Source organism: Anguilla anguilla, chromosome 10, assembly GCF_013347855.1.
Source record: "Anguilla anguilla isolate fAngAng1 chromosome 10, fAngAng1.pri, whole genome shotgun sequence".
Taxonomy (NCBI): Eukaryota; Metazoa; Chordata; class Actinopteri; order Anguilliformes; family Anguillidae; genus Anguilla; species Anguilla anguilla.
Window position 1 is genome coordinate 4,945,639 of NC_049210.1, and position 15,681 is coordinate 4,961,319.

At 42.5% G+C, this 15,681-nt stretch overlaps 3 protein-coding genes across 3 annotated transcripts; 2 read left to right on the forward strand and 1 right to left on the reverse strand.

The window, feature by feature from the left end:
* Nucleotides 1-255: 255 nt before the first annotated feature.
* On the forward strand, nucleotides 256-2,219 carry selenoe (selenoprotein e). Its single transcript, XM_035379937.1, has 4 exons — nucleotides 256-419; nucleotides 641-717; nucleotides 913-991; nucleotides 1,901-2,219. Exons 1-4 carry the CDS (start codon nucleotides 306-308, stop codon nucleotides 2,042-2,044), a joined length of 414 nt encoding a protein of 137 aa, XP_035235828.1. The 5' UTR covers nucleotides 256-305; the 3' UTR covers nucleotides 2,045-2,219.
* Nucleotides 2,220-3,092: 873 nt separating this feature from the next.
* Nucleotides 3,093-4,448, forward strand: zgc:112294 (transmembrane protein 17A). The gene is made up of 4 exons (XM_035435669.1): nucleotides 3,093-3,219; nucleotides 3,472-3,575; nucleotides 3,692-3,805; nucleotides 4,073-4,448. Exons 1-4 carry the CDS (start codon nucleotides 3,093-3,095, stop codon nucleotides 4,391-4,393), a joined length of 666 nt encoding a protein of 221 aa, XP_035291560.1. The 3' UTR covers nucleotides 4,394-4,448.
* A 656-nt stretch (nucleotides 4,449-5,104) lies between these two features.
* Nucleotides 5,105-6,548, reverse strand: LOC118237189 (cytochrome b-c1 complex subunit 9-like). Its single transcript, XM_035435668.1, has 2 exons — nucleotides 6,316-6,548; nucleotides 5,105-5,748 (listed from the first exon to the last, which is right to left on the reverse strand). The coding sequence occupies exons 1-2, from the start codon at nucleotides 6,454-6,456 to the stop codon at nucleotides 5,692-5,694; spliced, it is 198 nt and encodes a 65-aa protein (XP_035291559.1). The 5' UTR covers nucleotides 6,457-6,548; the 3' UTR covers nucleotides 5,105-5,691.
* Between the last annotated feature and the right edge of the window lie 9,133 nt (nucleotides 6,549-15,681).

The window sequence follows — 15,681 nt, forward strand, 5'->3', positions numbered from 1 at the left end:
GAAATTGTAATGTCCACGTTAATTAACAGTACATAACGTTTTCCTACTGTACGTTGATCGAGCTTGGGCTAATGAGAGGATTATTTTGGGTTATAGTTACAGTCTGTTCTTTATTATATTTTTTACATGGCCTTAAAGCAGATTAAACAGAGGAAGCAAAACTCACCTGCCTTCAAAACTCACAACCCCCCCCATTTCTGGTGACACCTGGTTCAGTCCATTGTGCCAGGAGCGTTAGCACTGATACACTTAGAGCAGTAAATACATGCAGTTTGAGAACTTGAGCAGTGCGCATTTCACCAGAGATGTGGGCAGCTCTCCTGTGCCTTTTGGCTTTAGCCGGCGTCGGACGGCCAGCCGAAAACGCCTCTGAGAAAGCGGTCGAAGAAAAACCAAAAATAGCCAGAGGAAAGCTGCTGGTGAGTATGTAGGGGAGCCAGAAGGGCCGTCCAGATCTACAGCGAGGGGTTATGAGGTCTCCGACAAGGAGCAGAACGATTACAGTCTCAGCACTTACTTTATCGCCTAGCCTTTCTCCCTGGGCGACCCCAAGTGCAGGGCCTGGGCAGTTCACTATCATTACATTTTATTTTGGCTGAATAACTGTTGTTCATTGGCTGTGTTTTGGCCTCGTTCCCAGGCGCCCAGTGTGGTGGGATGATCCATCAAGAAGATGCCGGAGCTCAGGGAGTTTCTGATGGAGCGCTGGGCTCTGTAGTATCCTCTCTCTTGGCACGCCACCCCGTGCGGCGGTGCCAGCGCCCGTTCATCCGAGTCCGTCACTTCAGCGGGTTTAAAGTTTTAAAAAATGTTTTTATGGTGTCGTAAAAACCGCGCGCGCGATATTTACGCACTTCTCTGTTCTCTCATATTTCCATATGACATTGTTTGCCTTGATTTTCCCCTCCGAAGTCATAACCTGGAATACGACTCCGGGGAGGACAGGAACCCCCGACTCATTTTCTACGACGAGAAAGATGAAGTTGTAAAGGCGAGTGATACGCTCCTCGGAGACTCGCTGCTCAGTCCTTATCGGTGCCGCTTCCTCACAGGAGCGGAATGAAATAAATGACATTTCACGGAATCGATGTGTCATTTCCAAGTTCTCGACAGTCGAACAAGCGCACTGTCACACGGACCTGGGAGTCATGTCTTTCGAGCGCCTCGCTGTTCCATAGACAGACTTAGAGACATAATGGTGTCAGCTTGTGTGCATTCTTCCATTTTACCAATAGAGCAAGCTTAAAAAAAATTTCAGAGGGTGAACATTTTAAGTTCTGAGGCGTATATATGACTGTGTTCCCAGAAGCTGAGCACACATATAGTGTAGCCTGATGCGTGATGTCAATTTTATTTATTTTGCACAATGTCAGAATTACTGGGAAATGCAGACCATTTTAACAATCATGCATTTGCGGTGTACTAATATTTTTATGTGGAAATAAAAATGAAAGGGAGCACATTTAATGGAAAGGTAGCACTGTTGATTTAGGAGTCTAATAAAAATTTACTACAGGGGAGATTTCTTAGATAATTTCCTGAACATTCAATAACAGTCTTGGAAAGAATATAGTAATACAGTCACTTGTAGTAGTATAGTCACATTTAACTTATGAATATGCACCAGACCTGCACTCTCAGAAGAAAGGGTTCCAAAAGGCTCCTCTGTGTCTCCATAGGGGAACCCTATCTAGTGCAAGGGTTCAGGCAAATGGCTCAATCTGGGCACTTTCACACTTAACACCTACTTACCATAGAGTGTTCAACAGAGAACTAAAATGGTTTCCCCTGTGAAGACAAGCCAAAAAACCCTTTTAATGTCACATAAAAATGTGCGCGGTCAGTATTTTAGGGCCCCTGATAACACGTGGCCCTGGGCGTGCGTCTCCGTGCTTCGCAGACCGTCCCGGTGAAGAAGATGAAAGCGGACGAGATCAGCGCCCTGCTCGACTCTCTGGGCTTCTACCGGAGGACTCAGAAGGGCGAGGACATCCCGGAGGAGTTCCAGAACTTTCCGCTGCGCGCACCACGGGACGAGCTGTGATCGCACGCGCGCCTCCGCGCGCCTCCATTGCCGCTGCACGGTCGAAAATGACGTCGGGGACCCCAAGACCCGACCGCGTCCGGTCCTCGACTGAAAATAAGGGCTCCCTGCAGACTGCGCAAAAGATGGCCGCCGCGTACATTTTAATAATAAAAAATATAAATAATTGTAAAAAATTCGACAGTGAGTTTTCTTTCTGATCAGGATTTCTGTCTGTCATCCATCATGTCAAATATATGTAGATGTACACATAGCACAGGAACTGCATCCTTTCACATACATACAATTAGGCAAAACAACTCCTAATCACAGTGACGTGCAAGTTTAATACAGGTTGAAAATGAGATATCACAGGCACAAAAACTGAATTAAAATGAATACAGAGAAACCAGAATGATAGTCAATAATATGTGTCAAAATAACAAGACCTGCAATAAAATCATATAACAATAAAAACATCAGTAGCATCCAATATTAAACATTCGACAGATGCTGTTACCTAGAGTGACTTACACAAATTATATGTTTACATGTAATCCATAAAGGGCTGAATATTTTTCAGTTTAAGTACCTTGGTTTAAGTACCATCTGGGAACCAATCTCACAATCTGATTTATAAGCCCATTTACCTAACTATTGTGCTACACCACACTGAGATTATCAGATACTGGGTTCTAGCCAAAGGTGAGGTCCAGGCAGCTGTCGTTGCATAGTGTGATAAATGCTTAGGAGTCATGTACACTCATTTTTTAAAACCTACAGACCAAAACGTTTTCCCAAAAACATCAATGCTGCTCACCACCCAACTGAGTACCTCCTCCTGCCTGTAACTCCCATAACGAATATTTATTCAGATTAAAATGCAAACAGCGTAATGGAGCATTACCATGCCACGCTTCTGCCGCTTCTAATCCCTTGTCAGACAGCCTCCTCTGACTTAATCAGATTAGCGGCTCTGTCGGTTAGCTAATCCCCGTGGTCATGTGACTGACAGACAGCCACAGTCCTCCGAGGACCGGGGGGGCAGGAATGGCTCCGACGGACCAGAATGCCGGTGTACTACACACCCATCCCTCGGAACCTGCGTCTGGGCCTGGCCTACGCCAGCGGCTCGGTCTTCGGGAACAACAGGACAGGTGACAGCCAGGAGCAGAACGACAACTCAGGTAATATCTGTTCGTACAGCACTGAGATATCCACCCCCCCCCCCCCTCCCGACACCGTCATGCTCCCAAGAGAGCCATCTCGAGGCACTTACAAGGTTTCCCATGACTGGTTTTTATTATAACATCCAGGTTTCATCTTCAGTAGTTCTGTCAGAACTTTCTTGAAGTTTTAATCAGGCTAATTTGCATGCTAATTTTTCCCCTTGTCAAGTGAAGTTTTTTTTTTTTTTTTTTGAAGGCTCACAGAATTTTTTTCTGCAGCGAATGAAGTTGTCTCACACCTGCCCCTTCAAATGCTGATGTACTTCAATGCCTTCTTCTTCCCTTTCTGGTGGATTTCTGAAGTATTCATGTTGGAGCTAAAGGTTGGTTCATAGATTTTTAAGTTATAGCCGCCTGTTACAGTGTACACTGTTATGACTGATTGATTCTGTGCATGCAGCTATTAGCATTGACACACTTGTCTCTTTTTCTCCCTCAGTTTGATCTGTTGCCAAGATACTACCAGTGTCTTCTAGTGGCCGGGATGGTTCTGCTCACAATATTCGAGGGCCTAAGGCTTTACCTCGGCTATGTGGGAAACCTGAAGGAAAAGGTGAGAGTAATTTAGGACATTATTGTGAGATTAACTGCCTTGAGTTCAAAGCAACTTCCTTCATGCTGGGTGGAAGAAATCTTGCTATCAAAAGCCAAACTCTGATTTCCTGTGACATTTCATTTCCTGGATAAAAAAAAAAAACTTTAATCAAAGGATGGGTAGAATGCAATCTCTCCCATTCATCAAAAAAAAATATGCCGGTTACAGAAATAGCGCTGCCCTTTCATGCTTCTGTGTTAATAATCCTCACATTCGTTTGATCAGGTTCCAGAGCTGGCCGGGTTCTGGCTGCTCAGCTTCCTGTTCCAGCTGCCCATCCTGCTGTTCTTCCTGACGGACGAGGGCATCCTCATCCTGCCACTGGAGCGGGCCGTCCACTCCGTCTACCTCGTCTTCGTCCTCTCCGAGCTGCTGGCGGCCTTCCTGGCCCTGCGGACCGTGAGCCGCAAGCTGTCCCTCCAGTTCCACCTCGGCCAGTTCAGGCGCGCCGAGGACCGCCAGCCGCCGTTCGCGACCCCGGTCTTCGGCCCTGCGTACGGGAGGACCGTGCTGCCGGTGACCCCCGCCAAGGACATCCGGGCTTAACTGTACATCAGGGTTAATCTTTCAAAAGGGCATTTCACAGACGCACGCAGCACCAAACTACCCACCTAGAGCTCTCCATTCTTTCCCACAATACTGACACATTACTGGTGCAATTTTGAAAATTACATGTAATGTTGTCAGGGTAAAAAGACTAACTGCTAGAATCGTACCACATATACTGTGGACTTAATTTGCACCGAATAATTCCACACAACTGAATAAGACCACAGATTATGGTATCCTGTAGCTTTTGCATTTTGGCAATCCTATTTTGAGCCAATAGTTTATTGTTTTTCAGTGTGTCACTAGCCTATAGGACTCACGTGATTCTGATCATCATATTTGCATGTAGTTCAATACAGGAACTAGGCTACATCTCACAACAGTTCCTAACTTGAAACCATGTTTCTCATGCCTCACATAACACTTTATCAAAACACTAAAGGAATCACATGCACCTGGGGTTTTAGTTACACCAAGTATAAGTCTGAGGCCCAGTTTACATATATTACATTGTGAACAAGACTGAATGGATGGATGCACCAATTTTTGTCAATGATACACTGATTTAAAACAATCATTGCTCAGCTATGGACATATGTATTTTTGTTGGTTAAAACAGGTCAGTGACTGGAAGCAGACGATAGCTTTACCCATAATGAAGCCTCACTCCACAATCACCTCTGTACACATTACAACTCAAGGAAAGGATACCATAATCATGTTTATTTCCATACTTCTGGACTGTAAACTCATGAAACTCGAGGCTGTGGAATAATTAAACTCAGTTTCAAGTTTGCCGCTCCATTTGTTCTGTGTTATTTCACAGTCCTGCTCATCTTGCAGTGCTCCGTTAAACTCACAGATGAGGTGGTAGAAGGCATTTCTCCAAATGAATGCCATCCTCCAATGTCATTCTCTCTCTACACTGCCAATTCCTTGCACCACATAGCTGACAAACAGGCATTTTGACAACTGGAGAAGTGCCTGAATACAATTAAAGACAAATAATTCTTGCAGGTACAAGACAGCATAAACTTAATAAATTCATAACAGAACACAGATTCAGCGACACTTTATTTAAAAATAATTTAATCCAACGAAGACCGATGAACATGGCTTTCTGTTGATGTGAGTTGCGGTGGTGGTGTGGGTGACTTCACAATAATCAAGACTGTGAAGTCAAGGATATTCAGTCCAGTTTCCCTCCTGGTGGATCAGGGTCGACGTGGCTGGGCACCAAGTGTTTCTTCAGGAATGATGAAGACGCCAACGGGACGGTTAGTCACATCTGTGCATTACTCGTCGTCCTCCTCTTTGTTTTCGAATCTGTGTTTGATGTGCTTCCACAGTTTCTGCGAAACAGGAAAAAGATTTGAAAGTTCTGTCACACGCAAAGCTTGATGGACAACGTCATTTAACTTAATTGCCGAGCTAACACTAACAGTTAGTTCGGTGTCTCTTCAGCCTCCGAAACTAGGTAGCTTAGCTTGCTCTAAAAAGAAAGCTAAGGTTAGTTAACACAACGCAGACTCTAGCGATAACCAGCTAGCTTCTGGATTGCTAACGTTACCCAGTAAGCCTAGTGGCTTGCTAGTCGCCACCTTAGGCCCAAGTTAGCTAGACTAGTCTACATCTTTCACGTTGTGCTGCTAACGTTAGGCTATAGCTATCGGTAGCATACTAACAACGTATCTAGGTATGTTAGTTAAATTAGCAGGAAAGTTTTTCTTTAACAACTAGCCAACTAGTGACTGATATGCCTGTTGACGTATGCCATTAACTGTTGTCAATTTGTACAATTTAAAAATTTCACCTTGCATAGACTAGCTAACCAGAGCTCCGAGCTACTGTCCTGTACGACAATATGAAAACCAAGGTCGTGTCCCTCAAGCTTTACTTCATTCAGAAAAATGTCTCACCCCACGATTCATTTCTTCGAATATCGCGTCTCCACCTTGATCGAACATTCTCTCGAAGACAACTGCTCCCACCATTATGGAAATGGCAAAAGTAGAAGTTCGCCTGAAGAGTAAATTGTAGACTGCACCGGTTATCGCCATTTTCTGCTGCCGCAGATGCGAACAGTTGCACTGAAGAAAGACTACAGCGACTACTGTGACGACAACACGTGACCTAGTGGAGTCAGCCGATTTGCTACTAAATTACCCTTGACCAGGGAGACTACGAGGACATACCTTACGTGAACACGTGATCAAAGACGCTGAGGTCACGATATATATGACGTCACATCCATAGCGAAAACAGGAGGGTGATATTTCCGTTTTAACTATTCGAGTATTAGTGCATTGTTTGTCTAGTCTTTTAAATGCCCTGGGGTTTTGGTGTAAATACATAGTTGCATAAATTATATGTACTGTTTACTTATTTTGACAGCAGTGCCTTTTTATTGTGCATTTACTTTTGCGTTGTTATAAAATGCTTTATGGTTTTATTAATATGCAAACATGAATATATCACTTGTGGTAGGTCTATGGTGCTTGGCATTGATTTACGGTTATTGCGTTTGTGAGCTTGCACTCACTGATCTGAGAGTTTGATAATGAATGTAAACTAAATAATTTAATGTTTGTTCTTGAGTGTAATGTATCTCAATGCTATCAATGTACCAAAATGCCAAGATACTCTTGCATAAAAAGCACTGTCTACAAGATTAAAACGTGCCAGATCTAGGCCTGCCGTTAAAAGCAGTGATATGAAAATGTTACAAAAACTATTAGGCTATTGCTCAGAAAATTGTGTTCACAAATACAATTTTATTATTTTACATTTTTAAAATAAATTAATTATAAAAATAAATTTATGTCTGGATAGTTAATCCCAACTCTGATCAACTAGACCATGACCGCTTGGAACCTCCCCTGTCCTAGAATGATCTTCTTCAGTATCTGCGCATGTCTGAGTCCAACGCATGCCGCCACCCAAAATCATTGCATTTACTGAACAGCTGCACTGCGAATAGGGACATAATTCTCACCTAAGTGTTGCTTAATTTGGCTCAAGTATTGTGACCATAATCCTAAAAGCAGGGGTCTACGGTGATTTTTTTCTTCTTCTTCTTTCTCTTTTTATGTGATGTGAGCACAAACAGCAAGCTTCACTGAAAGCACAGCCAACGAAGCCCCTGCTGAAAAGCGTTTAGTGCAGGTACGTCTCATTACAGTCTTGTCTCAGAGGCTGATGATTGCAAATAGAATTACCATAATTATAGTGCTGTGGAAGCGCAGAGTCAAGCCTGCCAGTTAAAGTGCGCATGGCTCACACTGCGGATTTCCTCTCTAACGATGGAGACGGCTGGAAACTACATATAGACAATTAGTAATCCTGGTCTCCACTGGGCGGTGCTCAAAGACCACGGTGAAGCTCACTGCAGACATTCAGACTGCACCAAGGTTCTAATCCCTGGCCAAGAGAGCAATCGGTTCACTTGCGGCACAGATTTGTCATTGATGGCGCCGAGAACCTGTTTGTCTTTTTTTTCATACCGTTACGTTGAGTTATTGCTGTTTTCTAGGCATGTCCAACCACCAGCCAAATAATAAATTTCAATTGAGAGGATGAAATATGATTGAAAATGAGTATTTTATGGAAGCAGGGGTAAACATGACATTAATTGGCATCTGCCGTGGTGCTTTAACTCGGGCGACATGCGCAGGCTGTCTGAGAGATTAGGAACAGCGACAGTTTCTCAAAATGTTTAGCCGGAGTGGTGGCAGTTTATGAATCCCATTAGAACGATTTCAATCAACAGGAGAACATTGTCAAGTTAGGGCATCAGCCTCATATGCAAACATGCCCTGTTTGAGAATTGCTCCGCCTCGGTTTGGCAGTCTGTCTGGGAAAATCATTTGGGAGTATTCAAAATGCAAATGAGCAAATTATAGCCTCTTTTCTGTGTGAGGCTCCCTTCAACCGTTTTTTAATTTTTTAAAGGGTGGAAAGAGATGTAAGGCTGTTGAGAAATACTGGTCAGACAGAATAGCAATACCCTTGAAATCAAGTCTAATTGCTTTGATGCTTCCCCATGGATCACAACTGTGGCTTGAGCCAACTCTGCATAGATTGTCAAGCAGAGTTGCTGGTCATGAGGCGTACAATACGCAATACAGAATCTGAATGATGTGACTAAGTGGCATGGTGGAGTAAAGATGCCTACATTTCAGTACATTTCTGCCACAGGAAAATATACTGAGATGGGTCACAAGTCCCATGAATGAGGCATATTGGACTGGCTTGGGAGGACAGAGCACAAGGATGTCCTGAAAAGCGACAGGTAAAGGTCGGGAGCCTCCTGAATCAAATTCCTGGCTCAAACATTCCACAGGGTCTGTGCCTCTATCATTAAGAAATTCTGTGGTTTCACTGTTTTGCAGAAGCGTAGTGTTTGTGACGGGCAATGGCATGAACAATGTGCATTACCAATATCATCAGTATATTTGTCCTTATTGCTGGAGACCACTTGAAACGTATGCCTTAGGGCTTTAGTCTCATCTTGCTAAGATGTTATGGTGGGAAATGATCAAATGTTTGTTTTTAGCTTTTTAGTTGTATCATGTCCTGTGGTTTAGATTAATATATATTTCATTTAACCTGCCATGTCTGTAGTGTATCTCAGGGGTTTGGCTGTTAATTTACTGAATAGTATTAAATGGAGAAAAATGCACATTCTCATCAACTGTTTGATTACGAAGGCAATTGTGTCTGGAATAGTTCGACAATAGAATGTGGTCATTTGGAACCCATATAAAATACATCTGCTCACATTAATGAAGGCAGGTTTTATTGTGATTCTAAATGTGTTCCATAATCTTTTGTAAAGACTGAAAGTATAATTCAACCAGAAACATCCACAATATTAATCAAGATAATATCCAATTGAACACAACTCTGCTTGTCCTTCCAGTGCTTTCAGAAGAGATCAGACTAGTAATAATTTTAAATGGAGGGATAATCACGTTTCTCTTGCATTGTGTTACAGATATACATTTTTTAAAAACTACAGGGGAATCCTGTAGAAATGGAAGGAAATTCCCTTTTGAAAATCCAACCCCCCCCCCGAGCTTCTCATTTGCATTTAGACTCTATCCCCATACATGTGCTCTTATGTTAAACCTCTCCAGAAAGAAAGGAGGAAATTCAGCAGAGAAAACAGGCATGTCTTGATTTGGCAAGCATCATACCTTCTTGATCACCGCAAAGTTAAATTGCAGGAACACCATGGAGGGATGCGACTCCCAAACCCTGTGTGGCCAGTAGGTATCTGGTTCCATTCCACCCTAACAGAGCCATTAAATTAATTGTGGGTCATATACTACTTACTGAGCACCCATGGAGACGTGCTTGAAAGCTAGGAAATGCCTAATTGCAAGCTAATGAGAAAACCATTAAGTTTTCTTAGAGATCCAAGCATGTCCTTTGTCTTAACAAGACAACTCTAGTGGAGTCTCTTGGGAGTTGTTCCAAATTAGTTTTTAAATGCGTTTTTTTAATGATTTTTTTTTTTTATTGCTTGTGTCGTGGTCACTTTATGTAAATATTTACATGTTTTAACTTCAACCATTACAGAATATACTGCCAATATGCTTGATCACATGTCTTGTGTGTCCTTGAAGATTCCGTGCATTGGATTTTCATCGATCAAGTATCTTCAGCGTGCAAGAATGTGCTCACACTTAGGTCTAGCAAACCACTTAATGCTATTTGACTACTAAACAGTACCACGCTCCCAAATTGCTTTCATAATAGGAAATATATCAGCTGACACGCCAACTAATATCCAAGGGGTATGGTCCCTCAGTCGTTGTGGGCTGGAATTTATCTAATTTTTTTTTCATCCATTTCAATCTTCATTACTCCTGCACTTAATTACTTGATTAACTCATTATTTGTGGAGAGGTGGAATCAAAGAACTGGTAATTGAAGACGCTAATCGGATGGTTCTCCCCAAATCAAGGGGTCTCAGCCGGGACGTGCGAGTAAATGTGAATAGATGAAAAAAGAAAACCAGTGAATGGCACGGGTCCACGTTCCTCAGCACTTTAGAACAGCTGTGCATTAAAGGGTTTGGGTAAATTATTTGTTTCATCGGTAGATCACTCTGTGGATGTGAACAAGTGGTGGGTAGACCGATCGGTGGTTGCTCTTGACTGGTTATTGTGTGCTTTTTTTTTTCTTGACATGCCTTGAAACCCATTTATTTGAACGGGTGAGCACAACGGAGGTTGAAGCACAAGCGCTAATGGAAATTAATGTTGCCTTTTTAAAATGTCAGCCAGAAAGCTGGGGGAGGCCTGCACTCCTAATGCTTCCGAATTTGCTATGCTAGTCATGCTTCTTTTAATCAAAATTCTCAGAAAAGCTGAAAACAAATCAATGATTCCTTCCTTCTGGGCGTGAACTGAACCGGTTCCTTCAAGGTTTTCATACAGTTTTTGTTGTGTGTGCTGTGCAATATTTTTTCCATAATTTGTGTCATGGTATTAATAATGTGCTGGTATCATGTATCTTATGTAAAAAAAAAAAAAATGGCAGGACTACATCTGTATTATGAAAAAGTAACAAATCATATATTTTTCCCACGAGCAAAGGACTTTATCTAGACCTGCCTGCCAGTACACTCTTTCCATTTTCTCACCTTTCTGGAAAAAAGTAATCTCCCTGGGACCTCACCCTCTGTGGCCTTCGCCAGATTACTTTTATTAAGTTTGGACGTCATCACTAAAGGAATGAATTCTATAAAAAAAAAAAAAAAATTGCCCTCTTGAGATTCAAACACATCATGGGCAGCTACTTAGATTTCACTGCAGCAAATTGCTTTTTCATTGGCGAAGCTCTGTGAATAATAGTTTCCAATGAGCAAAGGGACATAATGCCCCTATCTCACAAAACATATTGTTTCCCTTGTGATTTCATCCTCTTTTGAAATGGGCAATGAATCCAGAGCATTCTGTACTGGTTTTTTTTTTTTTCTTCCTTCACTCTTCTTGGGGGGAGCTCTTTGGTATGATCTGTCGCCTCCGTAATTAAAACTTCACCAAGCTTTGAAGTTATGTTGCGTTATGTTTCTCTGGGGCAAGAGTAGGTTTTGCGGCAACAATGAGAAACGCCATCCAGACTGGAACCACAGACACATGTATCTTTATTTTTTTCACAGTATCTATATATTATGTATTTGGTGGTTTCGTAGTTCAGTGTGGTAAATTTCACATCAGTCCTCAAAACCTAAGTTTGCTTAATCCTTTAAGGCGTACGATCACAAATATGTGATTAGAATGCTTTTAACTGAACGTTCTAATGCTGATGTAATAATCACTGCTGGTAATTGAATACAATGGAGTTCCAGAACACTGACATAGAACTTTGGGGGGGGGGGGGGGGGGGGGCGGGAACATTCCAAAAAACCTGCTCTTCAAAGGGAAGAGTGTAAAATGACCTTCAAGGTGGATTAAGAAGGCACCATTTTATATGCAGGTGTAATTGCGATGTGCTGTGCCTTGTTTCCTAATGTGCTCTCTTTGTTTGGATATCGTGGGGCAATCCCAGCAAAAATTAGGCCATGGGCTAAATCTCAGCCCCGGCTGCCAACCATGCAGACCATGGCCAGGCCTATCCTTCCAAAATGGAGGTGTTTGACACCATACGGCCTCTCAGATTCATTTCAATAAATACTGCCATAGAACGTTGTGTTTAGTTAATTAATTAACCTATTAATTTATTAATTCATCAAATACACACATGTTGCTAACCTCTTGGGATTTTAGTTTAAAACATGGAGCAAAGAGGAGCTAAGACAATTCGGTAATTTCACTTGAAAATCACACAAGGAATATTTGACAGAAATAGTGATAAATTTAACAGCACTAATAATATCAAACATTAAATGAATGTAATGAAGTGAGCCCTATTGAGGATGCAGCATTATGCTGCCCACAGGATGGGTGACTTGCCGTTATACCAATCTTCCCCCGGTGCGGTGGAGGGTTCAGTTCGTCGCCATGGTGCTTTCTGTACTGTGAGTCCAACACTGCCTGGAACCCTCTGTGCTTTCCCCCCCGTCTGAATAAAGTTTTTTTTTTTAATTTGAAAAGATAAGCAGGGTGGACTGGGCTTAAAAAACGTGTGAAGACTATTGCTGCTGATGATGAAGATATATACCACACCACATCTATTTAAGATGAAATAAGTGTTTGGTAGAATGTGCACATTGTGCTTGCCAAGGGGCTACGTACGTGCAGATTTAATGAAGGCATGCTGTTCTTTTGATGTATCTATTCTCATCTATAATTTTGCTATGCTGGTTCCAAAAAAAAAAAAAAGAAAGATGTCCGGATCTAGCTTTCGAGAGGCTGAGAAACCGGACAAATCCTTACATGAATTATCTGGCTGTTGTCAGAAAGAAATTTTGGCTTGGACAACTTCCTGTATCGCTTTCATCCATGATAAGATTTCCCTTGATCGCCGGTAGTCAAGGAAATTATTGGCAGAGAGATTTTCCTTACATCTGCCCTGAGGTTTCTGCTCCTCGGCTCCTAACCGGCTTAAACCGGTTAAATTAATGCCCCCCAACCCAAAGCTGCTGCAGTTCCTGGCGTATGTGTACACTTTAAATATAGCCGGCGGCTGGGATTGCAATTCTGAAGCTCCCGGTCTGAGTCAGCAGAGCACCATAGTATGAGCTAGCATAGCATAGCATAGCATAGCAGAGGGAATGTTGCTCAGTCTTGTGCATCAAGAAAGAGTCTAAAATGTACATTCTAGTTAATGTTAATAAAAATAAATTTTCATTGCCAAATGATGTGTTGCTTACCTAAATTTGTTGTGGATGGGGGGGATTTTCTTGAGGGGGGTAGGGGGGGAATTACATTACTGCCCATCAGCTGGACCCTTCTGGGTGTACGCATAACACTGCAGCAGTAAATCTTAAGCTTAAGGTTTGGCAAATGCATTCCAAATTCACTGTGTCGTCAGAATGAGATGTGCCTTCATCACTCAATGATGGAATGTCTATTTTATTTCAGTGCACATAAGCCAAGGCGGTAGTGTTATTTTTAACCTTTTGCTTTGTTGTTCCACTCCACAGCAGAAAGTTGTCAGTTAGAAACACATTGTCTGATTTCATGAAAGGGATTCACTTTGGAAAATGGCTGGCTGCTGTGAAATGCACTGCCATTGTATTTTTTAAGTTTTGGACAACAATGCAACAACACTGATGGATAATTTTGTGTACGTATGGTATAAAACGGGAAATGAGAAGCCAATCGTGCGCTTCTGCTGAAAGCACGATGTCAAAAAAACGAGGCTGATGCGGAGATTGTGAATGCGGCAGCAAAATAAGAAATAAAAAAATAAAAAAACAAGCACGCCGTGCCAGCGGCCACGGTAATACGATCCCGGGCTTCTGTCGGGTGGCATCGGCGCGATTGCCTGAGGGTTTCCGCGCGCGTCCCTGCCAAAGCGCGCCGTATGCCAGGATGGGATAAAGCTCGGCGGAATTGTGACCCGTCGCTTGTCACCGCCGCCCGTCTGAGCCGGCGAGATTGAAATTTAGCTGGAAATCAGCTGGGCGAGCATTTTCAATTTGTTTCTGATTGCCTCCGTTAGGGAGACGCCAAAATAATTCACTCCTCTCGATGGTGGAAACGTCCCTCTTTGTGCTGATGAATATTACAGCGGGAGCGGCTTGTATTAAATCTCTGGGCTCAGGGTAAAGATGGCGAGCCGTGTATATTAGAGCAGAACCACAGTAAATGACTTGTCTTAAAGCCTTAGCATCTGCCCCCGGCTGGACACCGACCCTCGCTGCAACATTCTTTTTTTTTTTTTTGCAAACCGCGGGAAGTGTGCGATGGCTGTTGGTGTGAGTGACTTGAGGCTTTCATCAGGCCGCGTATAGCCAAGTAAGAAATTCATTTCTGCGCCCCATAATGCCATTGATGTGCTTGTCAAACAAATTCGAATGCTGAATATTTGCTCTCACTACAAGTGCTGCTAAGGCAACATGCTCAATGTACCAGGAAATGTGTGTGTGTGTGTGCGTGTTGGCATGCCTTTTCTAGCCTGGCCTTTCAACATATTGCAGCATGTTTAATTTCTGTAAGGGTAATTTGAAAATCAAACCGCATTATAGCATATACAGTGTCGCTCTAATTGCATCATTTGTATTGTAGTGTTCATTCATTTCCAGTATTTAGACACAGGATAAGGATTTATTATTATTTATAGGCAAAGGATGATGAAGAAACCAATGAGGGAATTGGGGAACCAATCACATGATAGATTGTACCAAACCATCAAACATGTATATTTGCCACTTGCGGTCATAGCATTAAAGATATCCCTTAAAGACATCCAGCCTCTGCGATGTTCAGATGATTGTAATCTTTACTGTCCTCAGACAGATGTTACCCAATATTTTGATCTTCTGAACCATTGCAAATGATGTCCTTTTTTTACCTTAGCAAGTGGAACAAATAAGAACAATGAAATCAGGTCAGAGACTAAAAATATGCACATCACTGTGCCCAGGTACTCTCTGTAGCAAATGGAGAAGACAACACAGACGCATTGCTCCCAGGCTTCAGGTTCTGTTGATCGGAAAGCATTTAAGGCACGGGTTTTATTTAAAATGGCGGGGAGTCGCGGCACAGGAAACCAATATCGGTGCTGTCAGTCATGACTGTGATTGATGGACACACCGTTTTGCTGAGTGAAAGTTCAATTTTTGGGATTGCGTTTTTTTTCCTCAATTTTCTTTTCCGACAGTGCCTCAAAGATAAATTGAGTCATGATGTTTTCTACTCTTCATTTTGTATTACACTTAAGCCTCTCTTTCATGTTATGCATGTTTGCACTTTCTTTTATTTTATGAACGCGCTCACGTTTCTGTTATGGGTTGACACAAAAAACATTTCACATTGGTGTTCTGTGTGTGTGTGTGTGTGTGTGTGTGTGCAGGTGTGTAGGTGTGTGCATGTGTGTGTGTGTGTGTGTTTGCTTTTTGAATGGGCCAGTCAAAGAGGGAGGGTGTCAGTTGACGTTGCTGTTATTATTCAATGACAAAAACAGAACACCGAGTGAAATGCTTGTGTGTTAACCCGTAACTGAAACGTGAGTGCAGTGGCTCTGCAATTTAGAGGGAAGAGTCGTTCAATTTAAGAGACCCCGAAACATTTAATTGTGTTTTAAAAGCAGATGGGCCCCTTCAGATTCGACAGGAAAATGGTGCCTAAATAAAGGCGCTCAGAATAGATTCTGTTTTACTCCAAAGT

Excerpts from the sequence above, each read along its gene's own strand:
- LOC118237189 (XM_035435668.1), bottom strand. The coding sequence starts at position 6,456 with ATGGCGATAACCGGTGCAGTCTACAATTTACTCTTCAGGCGAACTTCT. Across the intron at positions 5,749-6,315 it reads TCGAAGAAATGAATCGTGGG|AAACTGTGGAAGCACATCAA; the intron begins GTGAGACATTTT and ends CCTGTTTCGCAG.
- zgc:112294 (XM_035435669.1), top strand. The coding sequence starts at position 3,093 with ATGCCGGTGTACTACACACCCATCCCTCGGAACCTGCGTCTGGGCCTG. Across the intron at positions 3,576-3,691 it reads TATTCATGTTGGAGCTAAAG|TTTGATCTGTTGCCAAGATA; the intron begins GTTGGTTCATAG and ends TTTCTCCCTCAG. Across the intron at positions 3,806-4,072 it reads TGGGAAACCTGAAGGAAAAG|GTTCCAGAGCTGGCCGGGTT; the intron begins GTGAGAGTAATT and ends TCGTTTGATCAG.